Source organism: Sinohyriopsis cumingii, chromosome 8 (assembly GCF_028554795.1).
Source record: "Sinohyriopsis cumingii isolate HCF-2022 chromosome 8, ASM2855479v2, whole genome shotgun sequence".
NCBI lineage: Eukaryota > Metazoa > Mollusca > Bivalvia > Unionida > Unionidae > Sinohyriopsis > Sinohyriopsis cumingii.
Genome location: NC_142968.1, coordinates 66,646,748 through 66,664,342, shown reverse-complemented (window position 1 = coordinate 66,664,342; position 17,595 = coordinate 66,646,748). Strand labels below are relative to the sequence as shown.

Here is a 17,595-nt window from a genome sequence, read left to right as displayed (position 1 = left end):
CTTTGACAATTTAACTAACAAACTCTTACAAGTCAAGAAAAATATATGTGCTAATAAAGGAAGAGGAGTTAGAGGTACTTTGTAGAAGGGTCAATTAGAATAAAGTTGGGGGAGTTAGAGGTACTTGGTGGAAGCATCAATTAGAATGAAGTAGGGGGAGTTAGAGGTACTTTGTGATAGGGTCAATTAAAATGAAGTAGGATTTAGAAGTACTTTGTGGTAGGGTCAGTTTGAATGAAGTAGGGGGAGTTAGAGATACTTTGTGGCAGGGTCAATTAGAATAAAGATGGGGAAGTTAGAGGTACTTGTGGTAGGGTAATTAGAATGAAGTAGGATTTAGAAGTACTCTATGGTAGGGTCAATTAGAATGAAGTAGGGGGAGTCAGAGATACTTTGTGGCAGGGTCAATTAGAATGAAGTAGAGGAAGTTAGAGGTACATTTTTAAGGTCAATTAGAATGAAGTATGATTTAGAGGTATGTTGAGGCAGGGTCAATTAGAATGAAGTAGAATTTAGAAGTATGTTATTAAGGCAGGACAAATTATAATGAAGTAGAATTTAGAGGTATGGTGAGGCTGGATCAATTAGAATGAATTAAGATTAGAAGTATGTTGAGGCAGGGTCTATTAGAATGAAGTAGGATTCAGAGGTATGTTGAGGCAGGGCAAATTAGAATGAAGTAGGATTTAGAGGTATGTTAAGGAAAGGTCCATTAGAATGAAGTAGGATTTTAAGTTAGTTGAGGCAGAGTCATTTAAAATGATGTAGGATTAGAGGTATGTTAAGGCAGGATCAGTTAGAATGAAGTGCAGTTTAGAGGTATGTTGAGGCAGGGTCAATTAGAATGAAGTAGGATTTAGAGGTATGGAATGATGCCATCAGGGGTTTCCAATATAAAACATAGCTTATTTTACTTTAATAAAGAATTATTGGTTCCAAATTTTAATTCGAAAATGACAATTTCTGCATACTATTAAGAATATGGGACCTGGTCTTCACTAATTAACTGGTCTTCTCATGTCTGAGGGGACTAGGCCATAATTTAACTGGCCTTACTGCTCTTACAAGACCAGGTCTTGACTAAGCTAGTCTTTTTCATTCATATGGGGCAATGCCTTGTCTAAACTGGTCTTACTGCCCCTGAGGATCCAGGCCTTGATTAATCTTACTGCTCCAAAAGAACCAGGCCTTGTCCAATCTGGTCTTACTGTCTCTATGGTGCCAGACCTTGAATAGTATTACTGTCTCTAAGGACGTTGGCTTTGACTAAACTGTTCTTACTGCCCCTAAGGATCCAGGCTTTGACTAAATTTGTTTGTAACTGTCACTATGGTGCCAACCCTTCAAAGGCTTTACTGTCCCATGGGATCCTGGCCTTGACTCAACTGGTCTTACTGCCCCTATGGTGCCAGACCTTAAATAGTTTTAGTGCCCCTAAGGATCCAAGCCTTGATTCAACTTGTCGCACAGTACCTAGTTGCCAATCATATATATACTTTATCCTGGTGTCACCTTCACTCAGCAGTGTCCATCATTCAACAGATTTAGCCAACATTGTTTTTATTTCATTTTCATCCCACATCTTTTGTTCTTTGATTTATTGAGAATATCCATTATTTGGAATATTGGCCAAGATGCAGGGTCCCATATATAACTCTTTTTCTCATGTTTCACTCTGCAATGCATATCCAACATGGGTAAAATTATCCAAAGGCATTGAGGGCTATCAGAATTTAGGGCAACTGGGGCTGCCATGGTTGCCCCAAATTTGTTTGCATTCTCACAATGCAGTTGATAGCTGGCAGTGCAATTAAATTTTTAAGTATGTCCCTAGACTAGAAGAAAGTACCCTTTAAAAGAGAAACTATTCCTGTTTACATGGGAATATATATTTTGTCATTGTATCATATTTTGGCTTCACCCATGACCCATTAGCTACAATATATCTGATATTCACTTGGTAATTTTTTGATAATAATAATAATAATAATAGTAACTGGAAGAACTGCAATGGTGCAAAATCTGTCACATACATGATTCAGCTTTGTGCTGTGGCAGCATATATTGAGTTTGGATCTGAAAATATTTGATAGTGTAATTGTATTTTAAATTTTGGCAAAGTGGACTTTTCACCTCATTTGAAAAAACTCAGGTAGAGGGCTTATAATATTACCACTTCTGCACATGGTCACCACAGGTGAAATAATAGCTGCAAAGTTTATTAAATTTAACTAATATTACTTTGGGAGAATATGCAATAGACAGGTAGACATATTGACAGACCCACAGTTGGACAGAAAGATGGAGTGTATCACAATATCCCCAAGGTATTTTGTTGAATTGTATGGGGATAATAATAATAATAATAATAATAATAATAATAATAATAATAATAATGTCTTAATGTTTTGCATTGTATATATTATTTGTTTCTCATAATGATTCCTTTTTCAGAAGTGAAACATTCTGGATTAATTTGTCATATTGTATCTGTTTATATTTTTAGCTTGAAGATGAGAGAGCAAGTCATATTTCCTGATCTTGGAACATGGATATAGTTTATATTCTGGATCAGTAAAAGAGTCCAGCCTTCTCCAGTCATCTGTGGATTTGGTTTTCTTTATTGATATATATTATGGTGCTAAGACATTCAGCCATGCTGGTGGCCATAGCTTCAATTTTCTATGTGTTTCTCTCCATTGGAGTACCAACAGTAGATGCCCAAGGTACTTTATTGTCTCACATTTGTATGGTGAAACATCAGTATCATTTTTCGGGCAGTGATGGTGGCATTAGAGTTAATGTTATAATTGTACGTTAAAGCTTTTTTAATCTTTCTTTTTGTGGATTTGGTTGCTTGAAGTAAATCATGTCATTTTTTAAAAGAATAAACGATATCTAAATTTGGATTAAATTGATTATTTTTGAAAGAACTTAAATTTGTTTTTGTTGGTTAACTTCAGACAGCCACCTTAAAATGTATTCTTCTAAGGAATGAGACATTAAATCCATGCTTATGTACAATAATTCCCACTTGTTTAAATTTGGCATCAACAGGAAATGTTTATAACACATTTTAATGTCAGTTCCTGTAGATACAATTCTGATCTTACATTTGAAGAGCTTACATCATCAACAGTGGTTAATCATAGTATCTTCCACTCATCTTATTAAAAATAATGCAGTAATGAAAGTACACCTATATGACTGAATATATTGCTTTTCATGAATTTGATATCACTCCTGTAATTTCATTCTATCATTCCTTAGTTTTCTTTCTATCAATCATTCCTTGACTTTCTTTCTATCATTCCTTGGCTTTCTTTCTATCATTCCTTGACTTTCTTTCTATTATTCCTTGGCTTTCTTTCTATCATTCCTTGACTTTCTTTCTATCATTCCTTGGCTTTCTTTCTATCATTCCTTGGCTTTCTTTCTATCATTCCTTGACTTTCTTTCTATCATTCCTTGGCTTTCTTTCTATCATTCCTTGGCTTTCTTTCTATCATTCCTTGACTTTCTTTCTATCATTCCTTGGCTTTCTTTCTATCATTCCTTGGCTTTCTTTCTATCATTCCTTGACTTTCTTTCTATCATTCCTTGGCTTTCTTTCTATCATTCCTTGGCTTTCTTTCTATCATTCCTTGACTTTCTTTCTCTCATTCCTTGGCTTTCTTTCTATCATTCCTTGACTTTCTTTCTATCATTCCTTGACTTTCTTTCTATCATTTTGTTTACTTTCTTTCAACTTTTTTTCAGTTTCAATATAGGCATTCATATGAACACAACAAAAAGATTAATAAACTAATGTCATTCCTGCATTTTAAACCGTTACCATTGTAACCAAGTTTTTTTGCTCCTTACAAATTTCAAGAAATTTAATGGTTATACTGGAATACTTATGTTGTCAATTTTTAAAGCCAATTGAGTGTAATAAATAAATGTTTATGGCATCAATGTGTCTGACATCTGTTTGCTTGGTGTGTAGACCTCCCTGGAACATACAATCGATTCAGTGAGGTGTGCCATAAAATGTGCTACAGTTGCATTATATTTAATGACAGAATCCCATGATATAGAATGGTTGCCCATGAGATGTAAGAGACATTCAAATCTTCTAAATTTCTTGCCTCCAGTTACCATGATCATGGTATAGAGTTAACAATCTTAAATCCACTATGCATGTACTGTAGATCTCTATGTCCATGATCATGGTATAGAGTTGACAATCTGAAATCCACTGTGCATGTACTGCTGTAGATCTCTATGTCCATAATCATAGAGTTGACAATCTGAAATCCACTATACATGTACTGTAGATCTCTATGTCCATAATCATAGAGTTGACAATCTGAAATCCACTATGCATGTACTGTAGATCTCTATGTCCATAACCATAGAGTTGACAATCTGAAATCCACTATGCATGTGCTGTAGATCTCTATGTCCATGATCAGGTATGGAGCTGACAATCTGAAATCCACTGTGCATGTACTGTAGATCTCTATGTCCATAATCATAGAGTTGACAATCTGAAATCCACTATGCATGTACTGTAGATCTCTATGTCCATAATCATAGAGTTGACAATCTGAAATCCACTATGCATGTACTGTAGATCTCTATGTCCATGATCATGGTATAGAGTTGACAATCTGAAATCCACTATGCATGTACTGTAGATCTCTATGTCCATAATCATAGAGTTGACAATCCGAAATCCACTGTGCATGTACTGTAGATCTCTATGTCCATAATCACAGAGTTGACAATCTGAAATCCACTATGCATGTACTGTAGATCTCTATGTCCATGATCATGGTATGGAGCTGACAATCTGAAATCCACTGTGCATGTACTGTAGAGCTCTATGTCCATAATCATAGAGTTGACAATCTGAAATCCACTATGCATGTACTGTGCTCTCTGTCAGTGATAATGGTATAATGTGAACAATCTGAAATCCAGTGCATGCACTGTGCCCTGTGTGTGTATATATATATATATATATATATATATATATATATATATATATATATATATATATATATATATATATATATGTGTGTGTGTGTGTGTGTGTGTGTGTGTGTGTCTTTTACTTGTTAGCAGGATTACACAAAACCTACTTGAAAGAGACAAATAAAGTTTGGCAGGCAAATTGAATGCATATTTAAGTGACATCAGTGTTTCAGATCACTTTAAAAATGTTCCATTTATTTGTCAGTTTTAGCTCTACTGGTCATAGATCGTAAGAACTTATGGTATGCCTGTTGTCTATCATCCATCTATCTTATGGTAGGCATGTTGTCTATCATCTATCCATCTTATAGCAGGCTTGTTGTCAGTCATCTATCTATCTTATGGTAGGCATGTTGTCTATCATCCACCCATCTTATGGTAGGCTTGTTGTCTATCATCCATCCATCTTATGGTAGGCTTGTTGTCTATCATCCATGCATCTTACGGTAGGCCTGTGGTCTGTCATCTATCTTATGGTAGGCATGTTGTCTATCATCCACCCATCTTATGGTAGGCTTGTTGTCTATCATCCATCCATCTTATGGTAGGCTTGTTGTCTATCATCCATCCATCTTATGGTAGGCCTGTGGTCTGTCATCTATCTTATGGTAGGCCTGTTGTCTACCATCCATCTTATGGTAGGCCTGTTGTCTACCATCCATCTTATGGTAGGCCTGTTGTCTACCATCCATCTTATGGTAGGCCTGTTGTCTACCATCCATCTTATGGTAGGCCTGTTGTCTGTCATCCATCCATCTTATGGTAGGCCTGTTGTCTACCATCCTTCTTATGGTAGGCCTGTTGTCTGTCATCCATCCATCAGCACAAGCTTGTTAATGCAAATTCTGCATGGTGACCATTTCAAAATTCTGATTGTTACTCCTAGAATGGATGGTCATGTCTACATTGAGTTTTCACCAAAAGACTTCTTTTGATTAAATAAAAATGGTACTGATCTGACATTCAATATGACCACCATGGCAGCCATCTTAAAAATCTTTTTTACAGTAAAACCTGTCTTGAAAGATCACTGCTATGTGAGACCACCTGTGTTGAGAGAACAAATTCTCAATGCACACATTTATTGGTTATATAGCATTGTAACCTATTATGTGAGGCCACCTGTCTTGAGAGACCATAAGGTTTTGGCAAATGTGACAGTCTTTCAAGACAGGTTCTACTGTTTTTTGCTACTTCTTTGGGAAGGATTGTCTGATTCATATTGGTTTTTTTGCAAAACAGAGTTCTAATGATCTCTAATTGGTCCTGATTGAAACTGATGACATTCTTACATTAGATATGCCAACCACAGTGGTTAATTTTAAAATGTTGCTATTGCTAAAATATCATGGATTCATCATTCAGCAGTTAAAAAGAAGAAAAAATGGTCTTGTATTGTAAGATTGTTTTCAGCCTGTAGAACATCCTTTCTTTTGAGGAATTCTTGTCTTAACATGCTGAATATAGACCTTTATGGAGTAAACCTTGTTAGCACAGGTATTCAAAAAACAGTTTGTGAATTTTTTAGACATGTTTATAAATATATATTGATGAACAGATGAGAAGTTTGAACCATGAAAGCAATTTTCCATTTTCTAAACACATGATTAATTTAGTGGGCACATTAGTATTCTTATATAGTTGACTGGTTGTATTTTCATGCAGCTAAAGCAATTTTCACCTCTACCAGTGATTACAGATTTGCATTCTATGGTCTAATCTGGTCAATGGTGCTGCATGGACATTGATGGGCATGTAGTTTTCAAGTAGACATCTCTGAAAATGTCATCAACACTCATTCTAAATGGGTGATCATTTCAACATGGGTTTTCACTAGAATTCATATCATGTCTGTTGGTCCTAAATAAAAATTATGTTGCTTGGATACCTGATATGGCCAACTCTGTGACCATGTTCAAAATCTTGTCATTGCTGACCCTGAATCAACAGTCGTATCAATATGGAGTTTTCACTGAAAGACTTCTAATGAAGTCTGGTTGGTCTAAAATGAATATGGTGGTGATCTAATATCCAGTATGGCCACCATGGCAGCCATCTCTAAAATCTTGTTCTTGCTATTCATACAGGCAAGGGGTTTTCACCAGAAGACTTCTTATACTGTCTAGTTCCTAAAATGAATAAAGTATGGTTCTGATATCTAGTATGGTCACCACAGCAGCCATGTTGAAAACCTTGTTATCCCTCATCCTAAACAGAAAGCCATATCAACATGGAGTTTTCAGGGGAAGGCTTCGTACTTTGTCTAGTTGGTCTGAAATGAAAATGGTACCATTTAGACAGCCAATATGGCTGACACTTTGGGCATCTTGAAAATCTTGTAATAGCTATTTTCCTAAATAGATGGACATAAATATCTAGATGGAGTTTTCACTCAAAGACAAGTGTCGTGATGTCAAGTTGGTCCCAAATGAAAATGGTATTGATCTGGCCTCCAATAGGGCTGCCACACTAGTGGTCATCTTGGAAATCTTGCTATTACTTCTTCTAGATAGATGACATGGGCTTTTCACAATTTAAAGACTTCTTTTGGTTTCTAGTACTAGAACATAGTGCTTAATAACATCTAATATGGCTGTTGTCTTAAATCTTGTTATTGCATACACTCTCCTCAATAGAAAGTTATATTGATGACATGGGATTTCCACCGGAAGACTCTTTGTGATATTTTGTTGGTTCTAAATTAAAATAGTGCCTCATAGACCATCACAGCAGCCATCTTGAAAATCTTGTTCCTAAATGGATGGTCATATTCATATTGTGTTTCTAAACACATCTCATTGTTCATAACTAACATGGTGCTGATTTGGCATCCAATATTGTAGATACAGTCACTTATTTGAAAATCTTGTTATTGTTAAACAATATCATATCTATATATGTATATTTTCAGGTCTTTCTGTTTCAATCAATGAAGGTGATCTTATAAACGGAGTGATTGGTTTAAATACAACAGTTACTTGTTCTACAACTGGTGCTACGAGTGTGACATGGCTTGCACCAAATGGTTTCACGATTAATCCTGCACTGGCAGCATCCAAGTACTCCATCAACTTCAACAGCATCACGGGGACTTCCACTCTTACAATAATCTCGATTGCAACCAGTGATAGCGGGTCATACACATGCCGTGCAGCAAACAGCCTTGCACAGTCACTGAGTGATTCCATCCAGCTTTCAGCAGTCAGTAAGTAAAGGATGTTTGCCTCATAATAGTGAACCCCTCTGAGACCTGTCCCCATGATAGTTACCATATTTTCCCATCAACAGTCACTTTTCAGCCTGAGTCAGATGAATTGGTAAGGGATAGAAAACTTGTGCCTCATAATTTTATGTCAGACACAAAGCTTTTGCTAAGTGTCAGATCACATGTGTGGAATTTTCTCATCTAATACCAATGAATATATTAAGGATAATTTTTTTCTAACACTCCTGTACCAGAAATAGGGTCGATGGCATACTGTGAATACTGATGCAACTTTGAAAATTTGGCAATTTGTTTCTTCTTAAGATTGAGCATATAAAGTTGGTATTACAAGAAATATTCAGTGTATACTTCAAGATTTGCTTAAACAAAAATATCGGGATTCAAATAATTGCAGTTGAGACAATCAGAGTTGTGGCAATACAAAGAGTTAGAATTGTCTGATGATGCTAACTTGGGCAAATTGATATAAATGATAATAGGTTGTATTAATAATGTCCACTAGTTATAGTATAACGAGATAGTAAAAAACCACTGACTGATCCAGTGGCCTAGTGATTAGAGCATCTGCCTCGGATGTGGGAGGTCACAGTTTTAAACCCCGGCCAAGTGATACCAAAGACTTATAATAATGGTACTAACAGCTGCCTCACTATGCACTCAGTATTAAGAAGTTAGTCTTAGGACTGGTTGGCCTGGTGTCAGGATAATATGACTGGGTGATACATCTTTCTTTATTTCTGTGGCATGATGCCCCAGTGCTTATAGATATCACTATAAACTGCTATGATGCAGACATCCTAGTGATATGACTGAAATATTGTTAAAGCTATGTTAAAAATCCAACTCACACACACACACACACACACACACACACACACACAAAAACTAAAAATCAATGACACTGCCAATTCAGCTTTGATCTAGAATTGATTTACCTTTGATAATAATAAGAATTTGAGTTTTTAAAAATGACAGTGACAGTGACAACTTATGACCTGAACCAGACTTCATAATCTGTACCTGTTGCTTAGGGTGAATCATGTGAAAGTATGTACATTATTTTGCAAAACTCCTATTACCATTTTAGATGAGTTTAAAATATTGGGATATGATTTAAGGTGGTCTTGATGCATGTTCATCATTTAAAAATTTGATTTGATTAGTTAAATTGAAGAGTTAAAAATAATGATGGAAAGCTTAAGCAGAAAAGTGAAAATTAATAGCAATTGAGCAAATTTTCCAATCACTTGCCAATTAATTGGGTAATGAGATTTAGGGCTAACCAGTATTCTCTTTATGACAAGGATGTTTTGTCAAGTATATTGCCAACTTTGTTAATTGAAAATCCATACTTTCTACCATACATTTGTTGGATCAATTTTTTGTTTTGATCTAGATCATAAATGAACACTCAGCAGAGGGAGTGAAGACTGGTCTAAATTTGTTGTTGCTTTCAACTGGTGTTAAAAGGGTCACCGATAAATTTCAAAAAACAACCTTTCACATATCAAATTTAGGTCATTAACATCTCCAGCATTTATGTTTATATAATTTTTGCGTGGTTGAGTACAAGTTTATTCCAGGCGAGTAAAAGTTTTAATACTCGCATGACTCAGTGGGTGGAGTTTTAACTCACTGCTCTGAATATATGTATTGTATCACCCATTACATATGCACAGACCCTCACTGAATGCCAGCTATTGTTTCTTCCTAGGTCTTATTCAGCAGTTTGGAATTGTTTTCATGGCACCTATACCCAGGGAATGGGGCTTAGGGAGATAAATTTGTACATACATATAATTAATTAATGAGATAATGTGTCTTGATGAATGCTACACCTGCATCATAACATTAGGTCACTGTGACATGTATTTCATGTTTCACTGACATTAATTTTGTGGTTTAAGTTTATTTCTCAATCTCTCTTCTTGATAGAATCATCAAGCTAAATGAGTGTATGTATCTTTATTAGTGTCATGGTCCTTCCCACAAAGAAAGGTCACTGTATTCTATATTTTCGAGATTTCACTGGCTTAGGTTATGTTTTTACATTTAGTTTATGACAAACTAGTAATTTTTGCACCTTATATATACTGTGATACCTAGATTAATGCAGCTTGGTGAGGAGATACATTTTAATGAGTGCTACACCCTCATCTTATAAGTAGGTCACTGTGACCCATGTTTCACATTTCCCATGTTTCACATTTCACTGACTTTGGTTCAATTTTACATTTTTCAGTTCATGCTTCAGTCAAACTAGTTATACATCCACATATAAAAGGCTCCATGACATATTTTGCATTTTACTGGCTTAATAGGATAAGTTGTTGCATTTAGCTCATGACGACCACATCAGCTCTGTGCATACTCTGCTATATAGTAGAACCCTGAAACATGCAGATGTATCTTGATGAGGACTACTTTACTTCAGTAGTAGGTCGATGTGATGCATATTTTATGCTTGACTTATGTCTTGAGTCAGTCACTTTTCATGCTAGAATTATGAAATTGATGATGATACACATCTGTATCAGAGGTATACCACACCAATACAACACAAGGGTTATGATGATGGCCTTTGTTTTCATCTTATACTGATATGGTCACGTGTTTGCATTTAGATGAGGACCACATGAATTTTGGGCATGTAATATGCATACTATCTTATCTAGAATCATGAAACATTGTGAGTGGATGCGTCTTGTTAAGTTCTACATCCTTTTTGGTGAAAAGAGGTCTCTGTGACCCATATTTCATGCTCAGTTATTTCCTTCAAATTTTGTGTCAATAGTTCACTTCATAGATGCTGTTGAATGCCAAATCATGAAATGTGATAATTGGATGCATCTCAGTTAATACAATGCCCTTAAAATCAAAGGTCATTGCAACCTACATTTTATGATTATACTAACATGTGTTTAGTATATGTGTTTATGATGACATTGATATATTCAAGCTAGACAACTCAGAAGGTCCTTTCTGGCCAGTGCAATAGGAAGTAGGAATAAATATGTTTATGAAAAATGGTTAAAGTTTGTGACTATACATTGTATCTTGTGCTAACCTTACTATGAGTATAGGAATTAGATGAGCTGAGTGCATGTTGCATACTTTTCAAATGAGACTTCAGCTGTAGTGGTTAATCCAGATAATTACTGATGTATGAATTATGTCCTTCTGGTTGTCAACCAAGGTTACTCAAAGCCTGTGATATTCATCCAGTACAATTTGGCTTCTTGAGTCAACACAGATTATAACTTTTCAAGCAGACTTTTAGAAGAATGATTTAAACAAGTTAATACTAAAACGAAATGATTTTTAGCTCACCTGGCCATAAGAACAAGATATCATATGGTATGGACTGTATCCATTGTGCAGGAGCCCTGAGTGGTCTAAAGCGCTGTCCGTTATGGATCACTGCCATCTCACCTCTCTGCATGGGTTCGAGTCTCGGATTCAGCCATTGTGGGTATGTGAGAAAGCTTGCCAGTAGCTTCTTCTGGGTTGGTGGTTCTTTCCGGGGTTTTCCCGGGTTCTTCCTCTACCATTAATACTGGCCGCCATGTATAGCCTATCGTGTGCTGAAAAATGGCGTTAAACCCTAAAACAACAACAACAAAAATCCATTGTGCATCGTTCATCTGTCCATCAGCAGTCATTTGATACCATTCTGGAGGCTGTATTTCTGACCCAGGTTTGATCATAACTGAAATACATCTTTATATCATTCAGGTCTCAGATGAGTTTGATAATGAGTGAGATCCATGTATACAAATCAGGTGATCTTGCATATGACTGGCTAAGCTTGTTACACCTCTGGAAGCTATATTGCTACTCTGATTTTCATAAAACTTGCAGTATGGTTTCTGTCATCAAGGTCTTTGAATGATTTAATGAGCAAGATCAATAAATATTAATGATATAATCTTGCATCAGACTTGGAATATATGTTTTTCTCATTAAGATCTCAGATGAGTTCAGTAATGAGCTAGATCCAGGTACATATATATCTTGAATCTAATTGGCTGCAGTTGTTACCCTATAGAAGCCATATTTCTCATCTGATTTTGATCAAACTTGAAATATAAACTTATGTCATCAAGATCTTTGATGGAGTTAGTAAAGAGCAAGACATATGTATATTAGATATTCTTGCTTTTGATTGACTGACCTTGTTATCTTTCTGGAGGCCAGAGTTCTGATCCAGTTTTGATCAAGCTTGGAATGTGTGCTTTTATCATCAAGCTTGGATGGGTTAAATAATTAATGAGCTTGCTACCACTCTGGAAGTGATATAATTTCTGATCCAATTTTAATAAAACGTGATATATTGGTTTATATCATCAAGATGTGGGTTGAATTTGATAAAGAGAATTATTCATGCATATTAATGATAAAATCTTGTATCTGAAAAGCTGTACAGTCTTAATTTGAATGAAACAAATAATACAGTTTGCTGACAGATACTTTATAATTGTATGTTTACACTACTGCAGTTGAATATATATTTAAATCATGAATAAATTCAGTGTTGTCTATTATATTTTATGCTAATGCTATTTCCCTAAAGCACACTTTTAACAAGACAAGATATGGAAGCAATAGCTTTCTCCCTTTAACCCTTCTTCAAAACAGAAAACATGTCTTTCAGACCTTGTCAAATGCAGTACTGCCATTCTGTGTCAAATTGAGGGAAAGTTAAGTCTCTGAATGCATTTTTGGCACCATAAACCAAACAGGATGAAAAAATGGATGAAAATCAAATGTGAATAAAATGTAAACTGAATGTAAGCAGAATTCAAACAATTGAAATGAAATGCAAACAAAGTGCAGTTTAGGTAGAATCACCTGCTTTAGGGTCCCTTGAATTTGACAATTTTGCTCGTGAAATGAAAAGAGAATGCAAATGGATTGTACAGTGAATGCAAATGATTACAAACGATGAATGCATTTTTAAGAAAATGCAAAATGTATGGTTGCAGATTTAATCATGTGAATGGCTTAGTTTCATTGGCCACTCTTAAACATTTGGAAAATTGGTAAACGCATTTCCACATCTACACTAACATGACTCTTTAGTAAACAGTTTGTTAATTCTTTTTTTTAAAAATGTAGATGATTTTCACACCGAATGTTGTATCACTATGAAAAGTGAAAAGTTGTTGAGAATTGGTCATAATGTATAATATATTACACAGCAATAAAACATCAAGCTGATTACTAGTGCTGCCAACAACAGTTTCTTTATAATTATTACATCATTTACCTTTTGAACAACACAATCATTTAATTTGCTGATTAACTATTTTATCTGAAAGAGAAAATAAAATTCAAGGTTGTGAGCCACTGCCATTTCTTAGTCATTTTATAGCCTACAAAATCATAATATGTTCATGTGCATCAACAGCTTTTCACATTTTCACAGTGATATGTACATCCAGTTGTATTGTTGATTTTTCATCATGTAGACATATGTAGAAATATTAAACAACAATAATAATTGTTCTAAGAATGATCAAAGGTAAAGATCACTGCCACTGAAATGAGAAAATGTGAAAACAGCAACTTGAATTCTCCATTATTTACAGTTACCAAACTTTATAGATGGCTTGCGCTTGGGTTAAGGATAATGCCTATTAATTTTGGAACTAAAAGGTCAAAGGTCAAGGTCATTGTAAGAATTAGAATGGTTTCCAGTTAATAAGAATAGTTCTACATGATCCAGCAGGATCAATACTTTGTGAATGACTTACACTAGTCTTAGTTTAAGGAAGAGCAAGTTGATTTTGGGATGAAAAGATCAGACCCAGTCTTCGGATCTACTTGAGGATGACCTTGAATAGTATCATTTTAATAACTTGTAGGGCTGGAATGATTACTAAATTCTTTAACTAGTTTCCTGAATACATTGCCTGAGCTGTAACCAGTTAATTGCAGTCAGAAATACTTCATGTACGGAGTGAACTGCAACAATAAAAACTGTGATAAGTTTCCAGTTTAAAAAATCTTTAGATTAGACTTAGTCTACCTGAAACAAACCCATTTCCAACATGCTTTAGCATGAACTACATGTGTATATTCAACCTTTAATTTGTCTATTCTCTGCCAATTTATGCAGTAATCAGTACCAATTGGGCTGATTGTTGGGATCTTTGAAGAGCCTCTTGTTGAACTTGTGTATTGCAAGCATTAAAATGACTTACAAACCTGCAAGAATTGCTTCATAGATCTGTCAAAACAAGAAGACAGGGTTAGTGTATTAGACATAGTGTATTTGTGAATGTTATTGAAAATTGATCATTATGAATATTGGTTTCATTTGCCACTCTTGTGTTTGCTTAAAATTGGTCAAACTGAATATTACACAGCATTTAATAATGTAAATGGCTTCATTTGCCACTCTTGTGTTTGCTTAATGACTCTGACTTAAGACTGTTATTAAGAGTTGCCTGTATCATACCCAAGAATGATGTCAATTACATTACATGCATAATATTTGACTGCATCCAGGATGGATGAGTCGCTTTTTTCAGTTCATGTTTAATGCTGATTTTTGAAGAAAGGCTAGGTTTGAGACATTCTATTCACATTTTTTTTATTTGTTTTAATTTACATTTTTTAAGCTTATATAATTTGATCATATTATGAGGCAAGGTGGTGTGTCATTGAACAGTTATGAAAATTTGTAATTGATCACCCCTAATATATAACTCCTACTGCTAGTGGTCATCTGGTCATAATTTATCACTCCTATTGCTAGTGGTCATCTGGTCATAATTGATCACTCCTATTGCTAGTGGTCATCTGGTCATCATTACAGTCCTAATAATATTAATTTTTAAAAACGGAAGAAACCATGGGTTATGGATTTAAGTAAAGTTAGCGTGTGGTTATATTTAGTCATTATCTGCCTCAGACAGGTGCAGTGACATATATATATGGTGTCCGGTTCAGTGTCAAAGGCGATAACAAATTAAAAGTTTCTGTACTGCACTTAATTCAGACATATAAGAAACTTTCATGTCTGTGCTACATAATTTAATAGGTTGGAGTTTCTCAAGAATATCTGAGATGGTTTAAATACTTGACAGTTAAAGTGAATAAAAGGAGGGTAGAAACAGACTTCTTTTGGAAGCCCAGTAATGTTTTTTAGCCTTTAACAGGACCAGTCCCTTTGAGGGACTCTAATGTTTAAAACTTTACAAATAAATAAATTTGTATTTACAACTATTTTCAATTATTTTATGGTCGTTATTTTGTTGCATTTCAGCTGCAGCTTTATTTGAACCTTCAGTACAATCTGACTCCCTCTATGCCATTGAGGGGGATAATTTCACCCTTGTTTGCATTGTTTCATCCATGTATACTGAAGCTGAGGTTTACTGGACATTGGATGGACAAAGATTGACCACCAGCTGTACTCTTGGTGTTTTTTTTGGGACCCAGTACACCAAAACTTGTCCATACACACGTACTAATGTACAAAGGTCTGATAACAACAAGGTGTTCTACTGCCTTTCAAGTGTTCCTGGGACAGATAAACAGAAGAAATGGACCATGTCTGTTACAGGTAGCATTTTATAATATTTAAATGATACAAGTTTATCTTGAAGAATACCAGATTTTCTAATGTACACCATGCAGTCAAATGGTTTGCTAGATCTATATTTTGAAGCTGGATGTTCAGATTGCAGAATAATTATTAGGCAGTGGTGTAAGAATCAGTCTATCTTGTGACATAAGACTATCTTGTGTGATAAGACTATCTTGTGTGATAAGACTATCTTGTGGGATAAGACTATCTTGTGGGATTGGACTATCTTGTGGGATAAGACTATCTTGTGGGATAGGACTATCTTGTGGGATAAGACTATCTTGTGGGATAGGACTATCTTGTGGGATAAGACTATCATGTGGGATATGACTATCTTGAGGGATAAGACTATTTTGTGAGATATGACTATCTTGTGGGATAGGACTATATTGTGGGATAGGACTATCTTGTGGGATAAGACTATCATGTGGGATATGACTATCTTGTGGGATATGACTATCTTGTGGGATAAGACTATCATGTGGGATATGACTATCTTGTGGGATATGACTATCTTGTGGGATAAGACTATCTTGTGGGATAGGACTATCTTGTGGGATAAGACTATCTTGTGGGATAGGACTATCTTGTGGGATAAGACTATCATGTGGGATATGACTATCTTGAGGGATAAGACTATCTTGTGAGATAAGACTATCTTGTGGGATAGGACTATATTGTGGGATAGGACTATCTTGTGGGATAAGACTATCATGTGGGATATGACTATCTTGTGGGATATGACTATCTTGTGGGATAAGACTATTATGTGGGATATGACTATATTGTTGGATAAGACTATCTTGTGTGGTAAGATTATCTTGAGTGATAAGACTATCTTGTGGGATATGACTATCTTGTGTGATAAGACTATCATGTGGGATATGACTATATTGTGGGATAAGACTATCTTGTGGGATAAGACTATCTTGTGAGATAAGACTGCCTTGTGGGATAGGACTATCTTGTGGGATAGGACTATCATGTGGGATATGACTATATTGTGGGATAAGATTTGTGGGATATGACTATATTGTGTGATATGACTATCTTGTGGGATAAGATTTGTGGGATATGACTATATTGTGTGATATGACTATCTTGTGGGATAAGACTATCATGTGTACTAAGACTATCATTTGTGATAAGACTATCTTGTGTACTAAGACTATCTTGTGTGATAAGACTATCTTGTGTACTAACACTATCTTGTGTAATAAGTCTATCTTGTGGGTTAAGACTATCATGTAGGTAACTGACTATCATGTGGGGTGAGATTCTCTTATGTACAATAATTATTTATCTTGTGGAATAAGACTATATCTTGTGGGATGAAACTCTTGTGGGATCTGACAATATATTTTGGTATTAAACTCTGCCATGTGGGATAAACCGAAAATTTGATTCATGAACAGTAAGGTTCACCTCATAAGTGCAAGATACAAAAAATTTGATAAATATAGGGTAATATTTGAAAATCTTAATGTTTGCAATATGCGCAAATACTGTTAATTCAAATTATTTGTATGTTTCCATGCCACTGTTCCCATTTAGAAATGCACACATGGTATGCACCATTAACATTTTCATGATGGTATTCATTGCACAATACTTTTATCGACAGTTATTTTGAATTTTATCCATTTCAAAATACAGTAGTGCGGATAAATTAAATTTATCTGTTGCAAAGTGAAAGGTCTGTCAGTGTTGTTAACCATGGGTGTTTCCTAGCCATTATATTGATTCCATT

The 17,595-nt window shown here is 35.1% G+C and overlaps 1 protein-coding gene across 1 annotated transcript in view; it reads left to right on the top strand.

The window, feature by feature from the left end:
• Positions 1-7,401: 7,401 nt before the first annotated feature.
• The window catches only part of LOC149793724 (hemicentin-1-like), a 204,284-nt gene continuing 194,090 nt past the window's right edge, over positions 7,402-17,595 (top strand). The window contains exons 1-3 of the mRNA XM_089969043.1: positions 7,402-7,459; positions 7,934-8,227; positions 15,522-15,821. Of these exons, the coding sequence (XP_089825169.1) occupies positions 7,402-7,459; positions 7,934-8,227; positions 15,522-15,821 (652 nt within the window). The remainder of the gene's footprint in view (positions 7,460-7,933; positions 8,228-15,521; positions 15,822-17,595) is intronic.